Below are 19,275 nucleotides of genomic sequence, written 5' to 3' on the forward strand. Positions count from 1 at the left end.
GCTCATTAAAACCTTTGGTTTATAATATCATCATGACTACCATGCCCTATTTACCATTCTATTAATGAACCTTGATTTACAAGAAAATTAGGTCTACAATCAGTGATGGCATTCCGGGTACCATGTTAATCGGACCTTCCATTTTGGAAAAATGTTCAAAAGCATTGACGGCCTATAGGGAGGTCAAACATGTCATATCATAACCTTAAACATTTCATTTGACTCAATGTGAGAATTTTCCTTTCACATTGAAACCTCACTTTGGCTAAGAAGCCCTTTCATCGATCAAGCACTCAATCATTTCACAAGACTCCCTTAAACATAGGCATTTGCTTCATAAACTTTCATTTGGAGTCAAACTTTCAATTCAACTTCATTTCAACATAAGAAGACTAGGGGGGTTCATTTCATATAACTTTTAAATACATTTAAAAGAATACTTGTATGCATGAGAGTGATATGGATGCATCAAATCAAACATCTTAAAAATAACCCACCATATGCACTTTAAAACTACTTTCAAGCCTTCATATAAGTACCTTGATAAACCATCCATTTCATGTAAATAAGAATCAACATAAGTCAATATAGGTAATAAACTTCAAATATTCAAGAATCTATACATTTGGAATCGTAGTATGAAAATTCCTAAAATTTCTCATCACTTGAAATTAGGAGTCAATACACATATATATACCAATAGGAGTAAATAAACTTAAATATATCATAATCTATGCATTGGGAACCATTATGTAAAATAACATAAGATTTCATCATTTAAAATTGATATACAAAGTTGAGAAAACATTTGGGCTCCATGGGTGAAAGAACCCATGGATCAAAACCCACATACCTTAGGGAGGAACTTGAAGAAGAATTGAAGAAGTCTTAGTGTTAGGTCTTCAATGGAAGTGTTGAATCCTTGAGTTTGATAAAAAAAATTGGAGAGGGTGATTTGAGAGAGAAGAGGATGAAGTTTAGGGTTCTTTAGAGAGATGAAAGACTAAAAATAATGAGCCTAAAACGTCTTATGTTAGTGTATATATGTTTAGAAAAAATGCCCAAACTGCCCTTCATCAAAAATCTGGAAATTGGGCAAAAATCCTGCTGGCGCCATAGTGGCGCGTCGCGCCACTGCAGCGCCAAGCCAAAATAGGCTTAAAACCCTGCACATCTAATAGTGGTGCATCGCGCCAAGCCCCAAACTACTGAGGCTGTTTTCTGGCGCTATAGTGGCGTGGGGCGCCACTGGAGCGCCAAGCCTGAATTTCGCCCAGGCCTGAAATTCCTGCAGTACTAGTCTGTAGTAAAATGGCCATAACTTTTGCCTCCGAACTCCAAAAATTGAAATTTTGGTGGCGTTGGAAAGAAGACTCAAAGAACTGTAATTTGGTAGGTTATGGGACACCCAGTTCATTATATTAAAATATATATGGTCGTTGGAAGTTGACCCTTATACGAACTCATTCGGAAACTTAGCCAAGACTAATTCTTTGGACTCGACTTGGTTTTAGGGATACCCTATGACCCTAAATCACATATAATACCCTTGAATTACTTAGGAATTGATCTTAACTCATGAATTCACTTTAAAGTCATCGAGTACCATCCTATACATACATGAAAAATGCTACGGGTCTTGGCGTAGATTTTTTTTTTGGGGTGTTACAGGTTGATTCCAGCAGCTCTGAATTGTGAAAATTTGGTCTAAGAGAGTTGACGGAATTAGATTTAGAGGTGTAACGCAAATTTGAGGTCTAGAGTAGGTAATTCTTAAAAATTTTGATCATAGAGTTGACCTTGTTCAACATTTATGGTTTCGATGCTTGGAATTAAATTTCGATGATTCCATTGAATTTGGGAGATGATTTTGAGTGTAGGGGTGGTCTTGGTTGAATTTTCTCGATTTTGTTTTGGTGTTTTAAGTTTCAAAGTTAGTGTGATTGTGACTTATCGAGTTCTGAGTCAAGGAGACCTCGAATTCAGATTCTGATGGTTCCAAAACATCAAATTTAGTAGGGATACATATATGGTTTGTGTGTACGGAATTTTGAACGAACTCCAAGAGTCAATTCTGTGAACTTGAGACTTAGTGAAATTGTTGTGTTTGTTGATATCTGCTGCAAGTATTTTTTTCATCGCAATTGCGTGGATAGGCATCGCAATCGCGTAGTAGGATCCTCTGTTGATCGTGATCACATGGGGGGCAATCACAATCACAAAGGTCAATTAATGAGTTGACCCCCTCTGACTTATCGCGATCGCGAAGAGTATGCATGAATAGTGTTTTCTCTCAAAAGTCAGGATATGTCCCATTTTTGAACTCTTGCGCTCGGTAAGGACGATTTGAGGAGGTTTTTTTTTGTAAATTCACTAGGTAAGTGTTTTTGACTTAAATCCTTCAATACCCAGCTATTATTTGATGATTTTAATCTTTAATTAATGATTTTGAGACTTCAATTTTGGGAATTTTTACGTGAACCAAGATTTTTACAAAATTTGAGTTTGTGAACTAATTTCATTACCATTTTAAAAATGGTTTTCGACAATAGATTCCTAATACGTCAATGAGCATTTTCATGTAAAAAATCCAGATTTGAGAAGGATTTCGGAGTCTGGTATTTGGGTCTGTTTTGGCCTAAATTTTAAAAACTATGATTTTAGTGTCGTTAGCTCCATAATTTGATTGAAAATTCATATTTGATTAGATTCTTACGAATTGGAGCATCGAAGGAAGGGAAAGGTTCAAGTTCCGGAGTAGTTGGGTGCAATACAAAATAAGTGAAAAATCAAACCTTAGTAAGCTTTGTAGAATGTGTACTCTTGTTATGTGCTATGTGATTTAATTTAATTTGGTATTGGGGAAATCACAAATTATGAAAACACTTGAAAATGAGAATTTTGAGTTATATAGAAGGAAAATTTATCTAATGAAATGAATTATTTGATCTATCTGATTTTTGTTGTCTTGTTGTGAAGCTTATGCTCTCTATTACCTATTGATCAAAGCAAAGCTTTTGAGCTCTCCCTCAAGCTTCTAGTAATCAATTGCGATATCTGAGACATGAATTGAGTATGATATTGAACTTTATTCCTTCTCATTGATTGCAAGAATATTCTCGTTTGCATTTGGGTTGAAGTATATCTTTAAGGTCCCAATTGATGAATTCACCAATGTGAAATGGTTTCGTCTAAGTATTACAGAAAGAATAAAACAAAAAAGAGTTGAGGGATGTGCCAAGTGCCATGGTTGTTATATTATTGCCTCTAGGTACATGCCACATGTTGTGGTTGTTATATTATTGCATTCATGGCATGTGCCACACGTCGTGGTAGTTATTTTAGCATCATATTGAGCATTCATTGCATTACATTGTTTAGTATCTGAGTATTTTCCCTCCTTATATGAGTTATTGCGACTGAAATACGTGCGATATTGATATTATCTATTGAATTATGGAAACCTACCTGACTTACGTATTAGCTGTGTTATATCTTCCTATAGAACTATTAGATTCGGCTGTTCTTCTTGCATGTTGTAGTTATGGAGATTTTGATGGGGTATCAAGAGTACCTGTTCTATTTAGCTTTATATGTGTTAACTGTATTACTTGCTGAGTATCGTGTTATTTAGTATTCACCCTTGCTATCTACACCTATGTAGGTTTTGAGCACGGACAGTGATCCAGATTTCTCCTTTCTTCATCCGCAGCTCTTGGAGTCACTTGAGAGGTAGCTATTGACGCCGACAATCACTCTTGCTCCTTTTTCATGCTTTGTTCCATTTTAGAGACAAACACATTTTAGAGACTTATATTTATTTCAATTCTACTATTTTAGAGGCTTGTACATGTGAAAACCAATCCTTTGGGGTTTTATAGGATTTTAGGACTTCTGCATTCTTGTAATTATCTATCAATTATGTTATTTTTGCTTACTTTCTACTTTAATTAGGTTTTTGGGCTAACTTGTATCAATGGGATCAAATATGCGCCATCATACCAAAATTCGGGTTATGACAAAATGATATTAGAGCTCCAGGTTCTTAGGTCTTACGTGTAGAAGCCAAGTCTAAGTAGAGTCTCAATGATCGGTACAAGAAATTCTATATTTATCTTCGAGAGGCTAGAAGACTATTAAGAAAATTTCATTATTCATTCTTTCTTATCGTGCCAAGTTGTTATCACTAGTGCTGAGTGTCACATGTTATTTTGGCAGATGTCGAGGAATAGAGCTACAGCTATTGGTAGAAGGGAGGTTATCCCCGAGACAGCTGTTGAGACCCTAGCTAGGGGTAGAGGTAGGGTCCGAATAAAAGGCCAAGGCCGTGGAGTAGTTGCTAGTAGGGGCCGTACCGAAGAGCGGAACCTACCCGAGGCTGTGCTAGAGAGGCCTCCCTAGAGCCACTTGTTGAGGTTGTTGAGGACCAAGTTTCTCCAGGACTTGCAGCATCATTGCTTCAGGAGACCTTATTGAGGATGCTGGGTATATTGGAGAGTTTCAATCACGGTGCTACAGGCACGCCACAGGGCTCACAGATTAGAACCGGGTCACACACCCTAGAGAAGCATCAGGTCTCAGCCATTAAGTATCAAATGGGTAAGCCACCATTGGTTTCCGTACAGCTATTGGTGCGCAGGTTGATCTAGATATGGTCATGACTATTGCATATCAACAATGTTATGAGAGGTTTTTGAAGACAAAACCACCCGATTTTTAGGGTGGTAGGAGTGAGGACGCTCATGAGTTCTTAACACTGTGTCATGAGATATTAAAGATAGTGAGTATGGATAATGCTTGAGGCATTTGATTCATGGAAGACGTTTATGAGGTCCAAATCAGTAGGATCAACTCTAGTGGAGTGTGGTGCTTTTTCTAGGGCATTCGAGGATCGCTTCATTCCATGGAGAGTATGCGAGGAGATCAGGTTAAGATTTTAGAGCTTGACTCAAGGTGGTATGTATGTTACCGAGTATGAGGCATGGTTCTTTCAGTTGTCGAGGCATGCTACGACATTGATACAATATGAGGCGGAGAGAGTCCGCAAGTTTCTTAAGGGATTGACCTTCTCTATTTGATCCTATGTGTTCACGTCAGCTTGTGATGGGCTTTCTTCTAGCCATTGTGAGAATTGCAAAGGAGGCAGAATTGATGGTTAGGGAGGAGTTTGGGGACCCCAAGAGGTCCTGCTCTGGTGTCAGTTCTCAAGCACCTCGTTAGGAGGTAGAGGGTCGGATAAATGTGATGGTTTATTTCAGCAATAGAGACCCATTCATGCTTCTATGACAGTGGTTGATGGTGGTCAAGTTGTTCGATGTCTTATAATTCTAACAGAGGGGTTATTATACTTCTTCAGATTCATCACAATAACATTTTCGACTCAGAGGCATTGCTACACCTATGGGGATCCCGATTATCTCATGTGGAGGTGTCCTGATCAGGGTTGGGATGGACCCAAGCCAAGTTTATCAGCTCAAATTAAGGGACCAGCCCCACCGACTAGTGGTGGAGGCATAAATCAGGCTAGTAGGGGTGGTCGTAGTTCTGATCGGGGTGCTAGTGGTGCTATAGTTCCACAGGGTGGAGGCCGAGGTGTTATGCAGAGCGGAGGTGGCAGGGGAGGACAGTGCTATGCTTTTCTAGGGAGGCCTGAGGCCGAGTCTTTCGATGTAGTTATTACAGGTATCATCCTAATTTCCATCGACTTGTATTTGTGTTATTTTATCAAGGATCTACTTTCTACTATATGTCTACCTATTTTGCATCTGAATTTGATTTGACTTGTTATTGCATACCCGTTCCTGTTCATATTTCTAAACCTCTGGGTAGGCCCTTAGAGGTAGATTGAGTGTATTGATCCTGTCTCGTTTCTTTAGTCGGGTATGATACTTAAGTAGACATGATTATTCTGTGAATGATAGACTTTGATGTGATATTGGGTATGGATTGTCTTTCTCCTTATCGTGTTATTCTCGATTGTTATGCCAAGAGTATGATGCTAGCGATACTTAGTGTTCCGACGATTGAGTGGAAGGACACTAGTAGTTCTTATCCTAGTAAGGTTACTTCCTATCAGCGTTCTTAGAGATTGATTGATAGAGGGTGTATGTAATATTTGGCCTTTATTTAAGATACTAGCGTTGAGTCACCTCCTATGGAGTCTATCCCTATGGTTAAAGAGTTTGTCGATGTGTTCCCTACTGATCTTTCGGGAGTTCCTCCAGATATGGATATTGACTTTTCCATTGACTTGGAGTCGAGCACTAAGTCCATTTCTATTACACCTTATCACATGGCTCTAAAGGAGTTGAAGGACCAGCTGCAGGATTTATTGAGTAAGGGGCTTATTCTCCCTAGTATGTCACCTTGGGGTGCACCGATTCTATTTATGAAGAAGAAGGATGGGTCTATGAGGATGTGCATCGACTATAGGCTATTGAACAAAGTGACTATCAAGAACAAGTATCCTCTTCCTTGTATAGTTGATTCATTTGACTAGCTTCAGGGAGTGACCTTGTTCTCAAAAATTGATTTGAGATCTGGATACCATCAGTTGAGGATTAGGCTGTCGCATATTCCTAAGACATCATTCTGGACCCATTATGGTCATTATGAGTTTCTGATTATGTATTTTGGGCTTACTAATTCCCGAACAACGTTTATAGAGTTGATGAATAGGGTGTTCCAACCATATTTAGACTCCTTTGTGATTGTTTTCATTGATGATATCTTGGTATATTCTAAGACAAAGGAGGATCATGCTTGTTATTTAAGATCAGTGCTTCAAAAATTGAGAAAGTAGAAGTAATATGCAAAGTTCTCTAAATGTGAGTTTTGGCTTGATTCTGTGGTATTCCTCGGACATGTGGTGTCCAAGGAGGGTATTAGGCTGGATTCGACCAAGTTGAGGCAATTAGAGGCTGGACTAGACCTATTTCTCCTACTGAGATCTAAAGATTTGTGAGACTGGCTAGTTATTATCGATGATTTGTGTAGGGTTTCTCCACTATTATGGCTCCTTTGACTAGACTAACTCAGAAGGTTATGGACTTTCATTGGTCTGATAAGTGCGAGACGAGTTTTCAAAAGCTCAAGACTTTGTTGACTACAACTCTTGTTTTGAACCTACCTAAGGAGGAAGTGGACTTTACTGTATATTGTGATGCTTCTGGAGTTGGATTGGGCGGAGTATTGATGCAAAAAGGGAAGGTGATCACCTATGGTTCTAGACAGTTAAAGGCTCATGAAAGGAACAACCCTATTCACGACTTGGAGTTAGCGGTAGTGGTGTTTGTGTTGAAGCTATGACGTCAATACCTATATGGAGTGCATTGTGAGGTGTTCATCGATCACTAGAGTCTTCAGTACATCTTCAGTCAGAGGGATCTAAACTTGAGACAACGCAGATGCCTTGAGCTACTAAAAGAATATGACATGACTATCTTATACCATTCGGGGAAGGCCAATGTAGTGGTTGATGCTTTGAGTGGGAAAGCTCCTAGTATAGGGAGTCTTGCATCGATTAGTGTTGACATGAGACCCTCTGCTAGGGATGAACTTTGTATGATAAGGGTATCTGAGGAGAGTGGCAACTTTATCGCTTTCATTGAGGCTCATTTTTCACTAGAGAAGATTCGAGAACGACAGTTTATGTCTCATTCGAGACAAGGTGATGATGGGAGAATCTAGAGAAGCAAAACTCGATTCAGATGGTGTTTTGAAGATTGAGGGTAGGATTTATGTACCCAAGGTGGAGGATTTTATCAGATTTATTTTAGAGGAGGCTCATTGTTCCTGATATTTAATTCACCCAGGTGCGGCGAAGATGTATCATAATGTTAGCCAACACTATTGGTGGTTTGGTATGAAGAAGAACACTGCAGAGTTTATGTCCAAGTATTTGACTTGCCAGCAGGTCATGTGTGAGCACCAACAACCTGGAGGTATGAGCTAGAGGATGCCCATTCCTACTTGGAAGTGAGAGCGAATCACCATGAACTTTGCTGTAGGTTTTCCTCCCACCATGGGTGGTTATTATTCTATATGGGTGGTTGTTAACATACTGACCAAGTCTGCCCATTTTATTCCAGTTTGGGTGAATTAAACAGCGGAGAAGCTAGACCAGTTATACATTAGTTAGATCATTCAGCTTGATAGTGGTATCTATTGTATCAGATTGGGGTTTTTGTTTACTTTGCACTTCTGGAAGGCATTACAACATGGTTTGGGTACTAGGCTTGATATGAGTATAGCTTTTTATCCATAGAATAATAGACAGTCTGAGCGAACGGTTCAGGTGTTGGAGGATATGCTTTGAGCCTATGTTATTGACTTTGTTGCTAGATAGGATCAGTATTTTCCTTTAGCGGAGTTCGCCTACAACAATAGTTATCACTTCAGTATTCAGATGGCCCTATTCAAGGCATTGTATGGTAGGCGGTGTCAGTTACCTATAAGGTGGTTTGATTCATCTAAGATGGATTCTCTAGACATGGATTTGCTTAGAGACACTACAGAGCAAGTTCGTATGATTTAGGGTAGGTTCTTGACTGCCCAGAGTACGCAGAAGAGCTATGCATATAGGAGAGTTTGACCTTTGGAGTTTATGGAGGGTGACCATGTTTGCCTCCAAGTGTCTCCCGCGAAGGGCGTAATGTGGTTTGGGAAGAAGGGCAAGCTTAGCCCTTGGTTCACTAGCCCATATGAGATTTTGGGGTGAGTGGGAGAGGTGACTTACAAATTGGCCCTGCCACCTAGCTTGTCAGCTGTACATTTGATATTTCATGTTTCCATGCTCCAAAAGTATGTTTTGAAAGAGTCTCATGTGATTTCCCTTGATTCGATCGAGTTGGGTCCATATTTGACATTTGAGGAGGAGCCCATAGCCGTTCTTGACAAATAGGTCCGTAAGCTTAGGACCAAGTAGATTTCTTTAGTGAAGGTGCAGTGGAGACACAACTCAGACAAAGAGGTGATTTGGGAGTCGGAAGATGATATGTGTGCTCGGTATTCTCAGTTTTTTGAGGCTTCAGGTAATTTATTTTACTTTATATGTTCGAGGATAAACATGAATTTTAGTGGTAGATGATGTAATGACCCTGAGGTCATTTTTGAAAAATTTCATAAAATGACCATTTTCCCCTCCCGTTAGTTGTCCCGAGTCATTTCTAATCTGTGTTGGGGGTTGGTTTTTTGGAAATTCTTTGAAAATATGAAGTTTTTCAGTTTTAAAGGCTTAAAGTGTTCAAAAGTTGTATGTGGGACCAACTAGAGCTATGAGTCTCGGAATGGAGTTCTGTCAATTTCAACAGCTCCAAAATGTGGAATTTGGTCTAGGAGAGTTGACAGAATCAGATTTGGAGGTGTAGTGAATATTTGAGGTCTCGAGTTGGTAATTCTTAAAGATTTTAATCATAGGATTGACTTTGGTCAACATTTGTGGATTTGATGCTCAAAATTGAATTTCGATGATTTCGTAGGAGATGATTTTGAGTCTAGGGGTGGTCTTGGTTGAATTTTTGGAGGTCTCAAGTTCGTTTGGGTGTTTTGAAGTACAAAGTTAGTTTGATTGCGACTTATCAATTTTTTGGTCAAAGAGACCTCGAATTTAGTGTCACGCCCCGGGAGGGTACCCTAGACGTAACCGGCACCCGAGGGCTATTTCTGACCTTCGAGCGAACCACTTGGTACAGTCACTCATTCATTCAAGCACATTCTCTTAGCGGAAACTCAATTAAGGAAATACTTCTCATAACATAAGGGCCGAAGGCCAAACATTTCAATCCAACAAGAGTAGTAAATTAAGACTCATCAAAATATCAGTTCAATCTCCCACACTCCAGTCTATGAAGCCTCTATTCAAGTCTAAGAGGTGTCACTGACAAGCCCATGGCTACCAACAATCTAAATAAAAGAGAGGACAACAAAACTGTACAAGAAGGCCCAAATATCCTCCGGAAGCTAGGAGGACTCACCGACTGGCTGGAAGTGTATGTGGATCTTCAACGAGGCGCCGGTTGATGATCTCTAGTACCTGTCTCTGCATCATGAAACGATGCAGGCCAAATGGCGTCAGTACATAGAATGTACGAGTATGTAAAATGGCCGAATACAACGAACATCAAGAAAGAATCAATCAACTCGGGATCTCAATCTCAAAAGGATGACAGCTCAATCAAATGTCCTAAGTCTAAACAAGGATATGATTTAGACGGGACCAATCATACACAATCAACTCAATCCGACTCAGAGTACTATCAACACCTATTTGGGAGTTTCTCTTAACCGACAACCATCACTTATGAGCCAGTGAAAGTACAACAAACCGACGTTGTTGCCGCGTCCGCTCATACCTTGCCAGGGCATGAACGAGTCATCAAATCATGGATCCAATCCAACTAAGTCCTATAATGTCAGGACAAATCTCTCGGGGAAGCATCCGACTTTAACGGTTCTATCCCCCCTACGTTTGGCGACGCAGTTATTGGGTTCGAGTATGGACTATACTCTTGCCCAATTCGGTGCTCGATACTTCTCCCAAGCCTCAATGCTCATAAAACTCCATCCAATCAATTCAATCAAATCACATCGACAAGTCTCATTACAACCTTGTCAACTCATCAACTCTATCACAATCAAGTCTCGATCCCAATGCTCAATCTCAATCATATCTTCAAGGAAATGTTAAAATGCATATATACACATCATCTAGATATAAAATCAATCATTACCTCCATCCATTTGAGAAAAATCTTTATGACTCATCACATCTTCAAGACTTCAAATCGACATTCTTATAATAGGCAACATGTTTAAGAAGATAGTATACTCTATCAAATCTACATAATTAATAAGGCCAACAAAACATATTTATCAATTCATTTCTTTATCATCTCATACTCATATAAGGGCTCATTTTAGGAACCTCTTAGCTCAACAACATTAACACATCAATAATTAAATAAGATGGGAACAATACTCATTCAAACATGTACCATACCAAGAAACTCCATTTTCATGGATATCTAACCTCAAAACAAGAATAGGGCACATGGGTGGACTCAACCCATGTTTTGGTTAGCCTTACATACCTTAGTGAAGACTTGAAGAAAACCTTGAGGTTGGGTCTTCAATGGAGGACTCTAATCTTGAAGCTTCTTGGACTCCTTTGTTGGAAATGGAGAAGAAGAGTAGAGAGAAGGGAGAGGAGCTCTTAGGGCTTTTTAGAGAGAGAGTGAGGGCTGCCAAATGAGTTCCCAAAAGTCCAAGGGCTACATATATATAATTGGGTAAGTTCCCAAATTGCCCCTCCTCAAAATATTCTGAAAATAGGCTAAAACGCCCTTGGCGCGATAGTGGCGCGTCGCGCCCTTACAGCGCCAAGGCCAATTACGCCTAAAACCTGTACAACTTTTAGTGGCGCGTCGCGCCAGAGACCAAACTACTGAGGCATGTTCCTGGCGCGATAGTGGCGCGTCGCGCCCTTACAGCGCCAAGCCTATTGTTCCAAATTCTGGGAATTTGGCCTGAAAAACCCTACACACTTTTGGTGGCGCGTCGCGCCAGGGGCCAAACTACTGAGGCATGTTCCTGGCGCGATAGTGGCGCGCTACGCCCTTACAGCGCCAAGGCCATTTCCCCAGCAGTTGTAACCCAGGCCAAAATGCAATCCCTGTCGTGCTAGTTCGTCTTCGGATCGTCATATCTTTTGACCTCAAACTCCGAAATCTACGTTCTTGGTGGCGTTGGAAAGAAGACTCGACGATCTTTAATTTGATAGGTCGTGGGCCACCCAGATTGACGTATTTTAAACGATAGGGTTATTGAAAGTTGACCCTTACGTGAACTCGTCCTAAACTTAGACACGACGGATCTTTTGGACTTAGCTCGGTCCTAGGGGTCCTCAATGACCCCACATTACCTCCAATGCTCTTAAACTCCTCAGGTACTCATCTTAACTCAAGCACGTACTTCGAAATAAATACGATGGGCCCCACACGTATACAAAGAAGGCCCGAATCTTAGGAAAAATTTTGAGGGGTGTTACATTTAGATTTCAATGGTTCCATTGAGTCCAAAATATCGAATTTAGTAGGAATATATATATATGGTTTAGTGAAATTGTTGTGTTTGCTGATATCTAGTGCAAGTATTTTGTTCATCGTGATAACATGGATGGCTATCGCAATCTTGTAGTAGGATCCTCTGTTGATCGCGATCGCATGGAGGTAGTCGTGATCATGAAGGTCAACTAATGAGTTGACCCCCTCTGACTCATCGCGATCGCGAGGTGTTGGTCATCACAATCGCGAAGAGTTAAGTATGCATGAACAGTTTTTTCTCCCAAAAGTCGGGATATGTCCCATTTTACTCATTTTTGAACTCTTGAGCTCGGTAAGGACAATTTGAGGAGGGTTTTTCTTGGAAATTCATTGGGTAAGTGTTTTTGACTTAAATCCTTTAATACCCAACTCTTATTTGATGATTCTAACCTTGAATTCATGATTTTGAGACTTCAATATTGGGGTTTTTTACTTGAACCAAGATTTTTATAAAATTCAAGTTAGCGAACTAATTTCAACCCCATTTTCAAAATGGTTTTTAAAAATATATTCTAGTACTTAAAGGAGCATTTTCATGTAAAAATAATTCCATATTTGATCTTTAATTTTGGAATCGGGTTTTTGGGTCGGTTTCGGTGCGGATTTCAAAAATTGTAATTTTGGTGTCGTTAGCTCCGTAATTTGATTGAAAATTCATATTTAGTTAGATTCTTACAAATTAGGGCATTGACAGAAAGGAAAGATTCAAGTTCCGGAGTAGTTGGGTGCGATATCGAGGCAAGTGAAACTCTAAGCCTTATTAAGCTTTGTGGAATGTGTATTCTTGTTACATGTATGTGATTTGATTGAATTTGGTATTGGGGTGATCACAAATTATGAAAACACTTGAAAATGAGCATTTGGAGTTATGTAGAAGGAAGATTTATCTAATGAAATGAGCTATTTGATCTATCTAATTTTTGTTGTCTTGTTGTGAAGCTTACATTACGATATCTACGACATGAATTGAGTATGATATTAAACTTCATTCCTTCCCATTGATTGCATAAATATTCTCATTTGTATTTGGATTGAAGTATATGATTGAGGTCCCAATTGATGAATTCGCCGATGTGAAATAGTTTCGACTAAGTGATACTGAAAGAGAAAAATAAAGAGGATTCAAGGGATGTGCCACGCACCATGGTTTTTATATTATTGTATCGAGGGACGTGCCACGCACCATGGTTGTTATATTATTACATCGAGGGATGTGTCACACGCTGTGATTGTTATATTTTTGCATACGTGGGACGTGCCACGCATCGTGGTTGTTATTTTAGCACCACATTGGGCATTCATTGCATTGCATTGTATTGCATTGAATTGAGCATCTAAGTATTTTCCCTCCTTATGTGAGTTGTTGCGACTGAAAGCTTCCTTCATAACTTTTGAAACTTCTTCGTAGTGGCACGTGCGATATTGATATTATCTGTTGAGTTGTGGAAACATACCTGACTTACGTGTTAGATGATATTATATCTTCCTATTGAACTGTTAGATTTGGTTGTTCTGCTTGCAGGTTGTAGTTATGGAGGTTTAGATGGGGTTTTGGAGTACCTATTTTATTTAACTTTATATGCTTTTACTGTATTACTTGTTGAGTACCGTGTTGTTTGGCACTCACGCCTTGCTATCTACACTTGTGTAGGTTCAAAGCTTGGACAGTGATCCAGATTTCTCCTTTCTTCATCTGTGGCTCTTGGAGTTACTTAAGAGGTAGCTGTTGACGCCGACAATTTCTCTTGCTTCTTTTTCATGCTTTGTTCCATTTGAGAGACAAACACATTTTTGAAACTTATGTTTATTTCAATTCTATTGTTTTAGAGGTTTGTACATGTGACAACCAATTCTTTGGGGTTTTATAGTTGTTTAGGACTTCTGCATTGTCGTATTTATCTATCTATTATACTGTTTTCGCTTACTTTCCGCTTTAATTGAGTTTTTGGGCTAACTTGTCTAGGTGGGTTGAGATGAGTGCCATCACATCCGAATCTGGGTTATGACAGTTTGGGTTGCAAGTTTGTTCAAGGAATTGGGAGTGAATTTGGTTGAACCAACTTTCATCTACTATGATAGCAAGGAAGCTATATAGATTGCTGCAAATCCTTTTTTCATGAGCGTACTCAACATATTGAGATCGATTGCCACTTCATTAGAGAAAAGATTCTTAAAGGCCTTATTAAAACTATCTACATCAACACTAGGATCAACAAACTGATTTCCTTACCAAGGTTTTGGGACGGACACAACATGATTTTTTGCTAAGCAACTTGGGGTATTGAATTTCTTCAGTACATCCAGCTTGAGGGGGGGGGGTATTGGAATTAGTTAATCAGTTGGTAGGTTGTTAGTTTAGAAGATTAAACTAATTAATCATTTGTTAGTTAGTTAGACGAGTTAGTTAGGTTGTTAGCCATGTGGCATGAGAGTTAGTGAGCAGTTCACATTAGAGGCTAGCTATTCAGTTGTATATATGTACATATATCAGTGATTAACAAGCTCAATGAAAACATAATTCTCTCTGTAAATTTCATCAAAAGCAACCACTAGAGTTTCCCATATCAAAGTCATTGAGTTGGAAGAGAAAACTTGCAGTCTTAATTATTCATATTTGAAGATGGTTTATAAAGGAAATGCAAGAGAAGATCAGAGCAGCACATGTGTTTATTTAAATCTAAATCTTAAGTTTCAGCACCACATAGGCATTTACTCTTAGTGTTTATTTAGTCTTTAATATTGTCTGGGGCCGCGTCGCACGCTTTCTTTACTGATTCAAAGTTATTTTATGTTCATTTGAAACTTAGTGTAGTTAATGAAAGGAGAAAGGTGAACAAGGAAAATGCATAGTGTGAAGATTTTTTCTATATATTCCTCACGTGAATTTTGCTTATTTTTTACTCTTTTTCTTAGTAGGCGTTTTGTTACGACCCCAACCTGCCGTGACTGGTACCCACAATACTTATTCTAGTGGGAGAACCATTTCTACAGTCAGCTTATCAACTTAAGAAATAAATATTAAAAATCTTGCAGAAGCAGAAATATAACCAAAAAATAATACTGAGTTCCCATAAACTCAGCCAACAATTTTAATAACTACGAAAATGCGGCAGTCAACACATTCTAGGAGCTGAAAGTCGTCCATACCAAAACTCTAACATGTGTCAGTGTAAGAAAAGGGGAAACACTTCCCAAACAGAAGTTAAAATACTAAACAGTGTCTAAACATCAGAGTTCCGAAAGAAGGACTAGGATTAATGGAAAAGTTCACGGGAGCATGATAGAATAACTCACCTTTGAACTTTGAACAAACTTCTAATCCTCCAACCAAGGTCTCTCCGCAGTAGGTTGAATATGCCCTTTACTCAACAAAAAGGCATAGCATGAGTAGTATCGGTACACAAAACAAGAGTGTACTGGTAGAATCACACGGTTATCCTATAAGCGGATCATAGACAAGTAAATTCAACACAATAGGCCTATACATATACAAAATAAAGTACTTTAACTATTCAAAACTTGAACAAATAGACACATTCGTCTAATATGACATCCTATATGACAATTTTGTGTTCTACATGACGTCCTATGTGTATTATGCCGCGTAGGACATGCGTGTCTACTTGTTCAATTTTATACAAATTTAAGATTCTACTTGTGCACACCCAAAGTTAGAAGATCTTAGATGCTAGTTGAAACCAAGTTAAAGGGCATATAAATGTATTGTGCATTTTAAATTTCTTTCTTAAGGGTTGTACTGGACTAAAAGGAGTATCAACAATGATATGTTTTATGTCGGAAAAAAAAAACCAAAAAATAGGTATATAAATTAAGTTAGGGATGAGGCATAAGAAAGAGAACAAAAAAATAATAAGTTTAAAGTGAGGAGGGAAATAAATATTTTAGCAAGAAAGAAATAAAAATAATTAAATATATATAAATTTTAATTAATGTCAATAATTATTTGTACTAACTAAAATATTCAATTAAAAAAGAACACGTGTCTAATATTGATCAAAGTTTTATTATTTTTTTGCCTTTTACTTGCTTCCAAGAGAGTGAGTGCACTCTCTATGCCACCTCAACATCAAAAGGTGTATTTATTACACTTCAAAATAGTTCATGAGGTAATAAGACCCTAATTAAATTTAGATATCGATGGAATTTAGAATATTATTCAAGGTACTTATACCTTATCCCATTCTCTAACCAGTAACAGGTAACCCAAACGACCCCTTATAGTTTTAATATCTGGTTCAATGTGACATGACCCCTTTTGGAGTTGCAGCCATATAATTGAGAAGATAGAATTGAATAAATGAATTAAGCAAGCTGGCGCAGACATTAAAGACTACTTTGACATTGACATGTTTGTTTGGTCATTTATCCCATTCCTATAGCAATTTTATGAACGAAGCAGACATGCATTGACTTCTAACCCCCAGCATTTTGACGTTTAATACACTGCTAATTAATTCTAGAATAAGAGTATTAAGGGGTTGTTGGTACGTGTACTAAATTATCCTGGATTATAATCCTTGAACAAATTTATTCCACCTAAAAGATGAGATAAAATAATTTCAAGTTGGATGTGATAAGGTCAGGATTGAGTCTGGTATAAATTTATACTACGTTTGATAGAAAGTACAAAATTTTCTAACTTCAATCAAATGTAGTATAAAATTTATTCCGGACTTAATCGTGAGATATCTCACCTTATCCCGTATACCAAACGGTTCCCTTAAGTGTTTGTTTAAAATGCAGGATGTGTGTATATCCTATTCCTCATAAGAGTGCATAGTTGATTAAGATTGGATTTTTCTCTTCTAACTCAATGACTTTGATATGGGCAACTCTAGTGGTTGCTCTATTTGTATATGCCTTGTATGAGTTGCTAAACATTCAGAAGAGAAAAAGGCTTCCTCCAGGTCCAACAGGGCTTCCCATTTTAGGACATCTACATTTGTTAGGCAAAAATCCACACCAAGATTTACAAAAACTAGCAAAGAAACATGGTCCTATTATGTATGTGCGATTGGGACTAGTACCTACAATCGTTGCCTCATCTGCTGATGCAGCCGAGAAGGTACTCAAGACATATGATCACATCTTTGCTAGTAAGCCACATCATGAGGCGTCTCAATATTTGGCTTATGGCCAGAAGAATTTGGTATTTGCAAAGTATGGTGTGTATTGGCGCAACATTCGCAAATTGTGCACTGTGCACCTTTTGAGCAATCACAAGATCAATTCATTTAAATCCATGAGAAAACAAGAAATTGAACTTCTGATTGAATCAATTAAATTGGACGCTCATGATCGCGTAGCTATTGATCTTAGTGCAAAGATTACGTCCTTGAATGCTAACTTGACTTGCTTAATGGTGTTTGGAAAGAAGTTCATGGATGAGGACTTGGACAAGAGGGGATTCAAAGCTGTTGTTCAAGATGTTGTGCATTTAGCAGCAACACCAAATCTTGGAGATTTTTTCCCCTTCCTTGGTGTTATTGATCTCCAGGGTATCACTCGCAAGCTCAAGGATCTTTCGAAGGTGTTTGATGAGTTTCTTGAGAGGATTATTGATGAACATGTCGAGAATCATGATCGGAAGCAAACCAAGGACTTTGTGGACACCATGATGGACTTAATGCAATCTGGAGAAGCAGAATTTCAATTTGACTGTCAGCACATAAAAGCTATCCTCTTGGTATGTACTTTCATCCACGAGCCTTGAGAATGAAATGGTTTGTACTAATTAATTCCCCTGTTTCCTTTTCTATACAGGACATGCTTCTGGCTGCAATGGACACGACAGCATCATCAATAGAATGGATACTCACAGAACTTCTTAGACACCCCCATGTGATGAAGAAACTCCAAAAGGAGTTGCAACAAGTGGTAGGCCTTGAAAGAATGGTAGAAGAATCCGACCTGGAGAACTTAAACTACTTAGACATGGTTGTAAAAGAGGGCCTGAGGCTGCATCCTGTAGCGCCACTATTTTATCATGAGTCCATGGAAGATTGTGTAGTCGATGGTTTCCACATACAAAAGGAATCCCGAACAGTGATAAATTGTTATGCAGTTCATAGGGATCCAAATGTTTGGCCTGAGCCTGAGAAGTTTCTGCCTGAGAGATTTTTTGGGAGCAGTTTAGATTTTCGTGGACGCGACTTCCGATTCCTACCATTTGGATCTGGGAGAAGAAGCTGCCCTGGAATGCAGTTGGCAGTTACCATCGTCCGCCTTGTGGTGGCACAATTGGTGCATTTCTTCGAGTGGGAGCTTCCAAATGATATTCAGCCTTGTGATTTAGACATTGATGAGCAGTTTGGGATAGTAACATGTAGAGAAAAGCCTTTGCTGGTTATTCCTACTTATAGACTAAAGAAATGATGCAAATACAATGCAAATAGTAAGAGATAGACTATTATATCTAAACTTTACATTTTATTACAAGCAACATTGAAAGTGTACTATATGATTTTATGATTGTTGTGTTCTTCCCCTGCTATTCTACAAATACTGCATTGACAGTACATCTATATACCGAATTAAATTGGTATATTCCAAAAGTCTCATTGTATATACAATTGACCTCATCTTTCTTGTTTCCTTTTGAATGTGATTTAACATGTCAGGAGATAAGAGTTCTAAACTGAAGAACCATCACTATTAAAACCTAATTTTCCTATGTCGTGATAACATCTAACTAGTCCTACATCAAGCGAGTCATAACCCAATAAGCGAACAATGGAATAAATAAAATGTCAATAACACAGTGGAATGCTTAACAACCTAAAAATTGGTAGTGTGAACTTAGTTTGCTCCTACCTCCAACTTTTGCCACAACGTTTCTCCTGGTCTGTAGGCGTGGCCCCCGTGTCTTATCTCTCAAGAAGCCTCCAGTATTTCCGATTATCCCATGATTAGTTCAGGTTAGGTACTGTGGAAATGGGGCTCTCTCTCAACACACGACTAGGTGTACTTTCTTAGACTGCTTTGTCTTTGGAGTCACTGGGGCTCATGTACTTATTCGGTTAGATTTCAAGGTGAGATTGGGTCATATTCCTCAATACACAGACTGCGGGTAGCTTTGAAGGGTCATTATGATTGCTTCTAGTTGTAAAGACAGTATTCCTAGGGTGAAGCCTCTTTCAATTGCCCGGTCATA

The 19,275-nt window shown here is 38.7% G+C and overlaps 1 protein-coding gene across 1 annotated transcript; it reads left to right on the plus strand.

Moving 5' to 3' along the window:
* Positions 1-16,758: 16,758 nt before the first annotated feature.
* LOC129902236 (cytochrome P450 71AU50-like) lies at positions 16,759-18,640 on the plus strand. The gene is made up of 2 exons (XM_055977374.1): positions 16,759-17,808; positions 17,886-18,640. Exons 1-2 carry the CDS (start codon positions 16,936-16,938, stop codon positions 18,495-18,497), a joined length of 1,485 nt encoding a protein of 494 aa, XP_055833349.1. The 5' UTR covers positions 16,759-16,935; the 3' UTR covers positions 18,498-18,640.
* The last annotated feature ends 635 nt before the right edge of the window (positions 18,641-19,275 follow it).

This window comes from Solanum dulcamara, chromosome 1 (genome assembly GCF_947179165.1).
Source record: "Solanum dulcamara chromosome 1, daSolDulc1.2, whole genome shotgun sequence".
In the NCBI taxonomy this organism is placed as follows: Eukaryota; Viridiplantae; Streptophyta; class Magnoliopsida; order Solanales; family Solanaceae; genus Solanum; species Solanum dulcamara.

Excerpts from the sequence above, each read along its gene's own strand:
- LOC129902236 (XM_055977374.1), top strand. The coding sequence starts at position 16,936 with ATGACTTTGATATGGGCAACTCTAGTGGTTGCTCTATTTGTATATGCC. Across the intron at positions 17,809-17,885 it reads ACATAAAAGCTATCCTCTTG|GACATGCTTCTGGCTGCAAT; the intron begins GTATGTACTTTC and ends TTTTCTATACAG.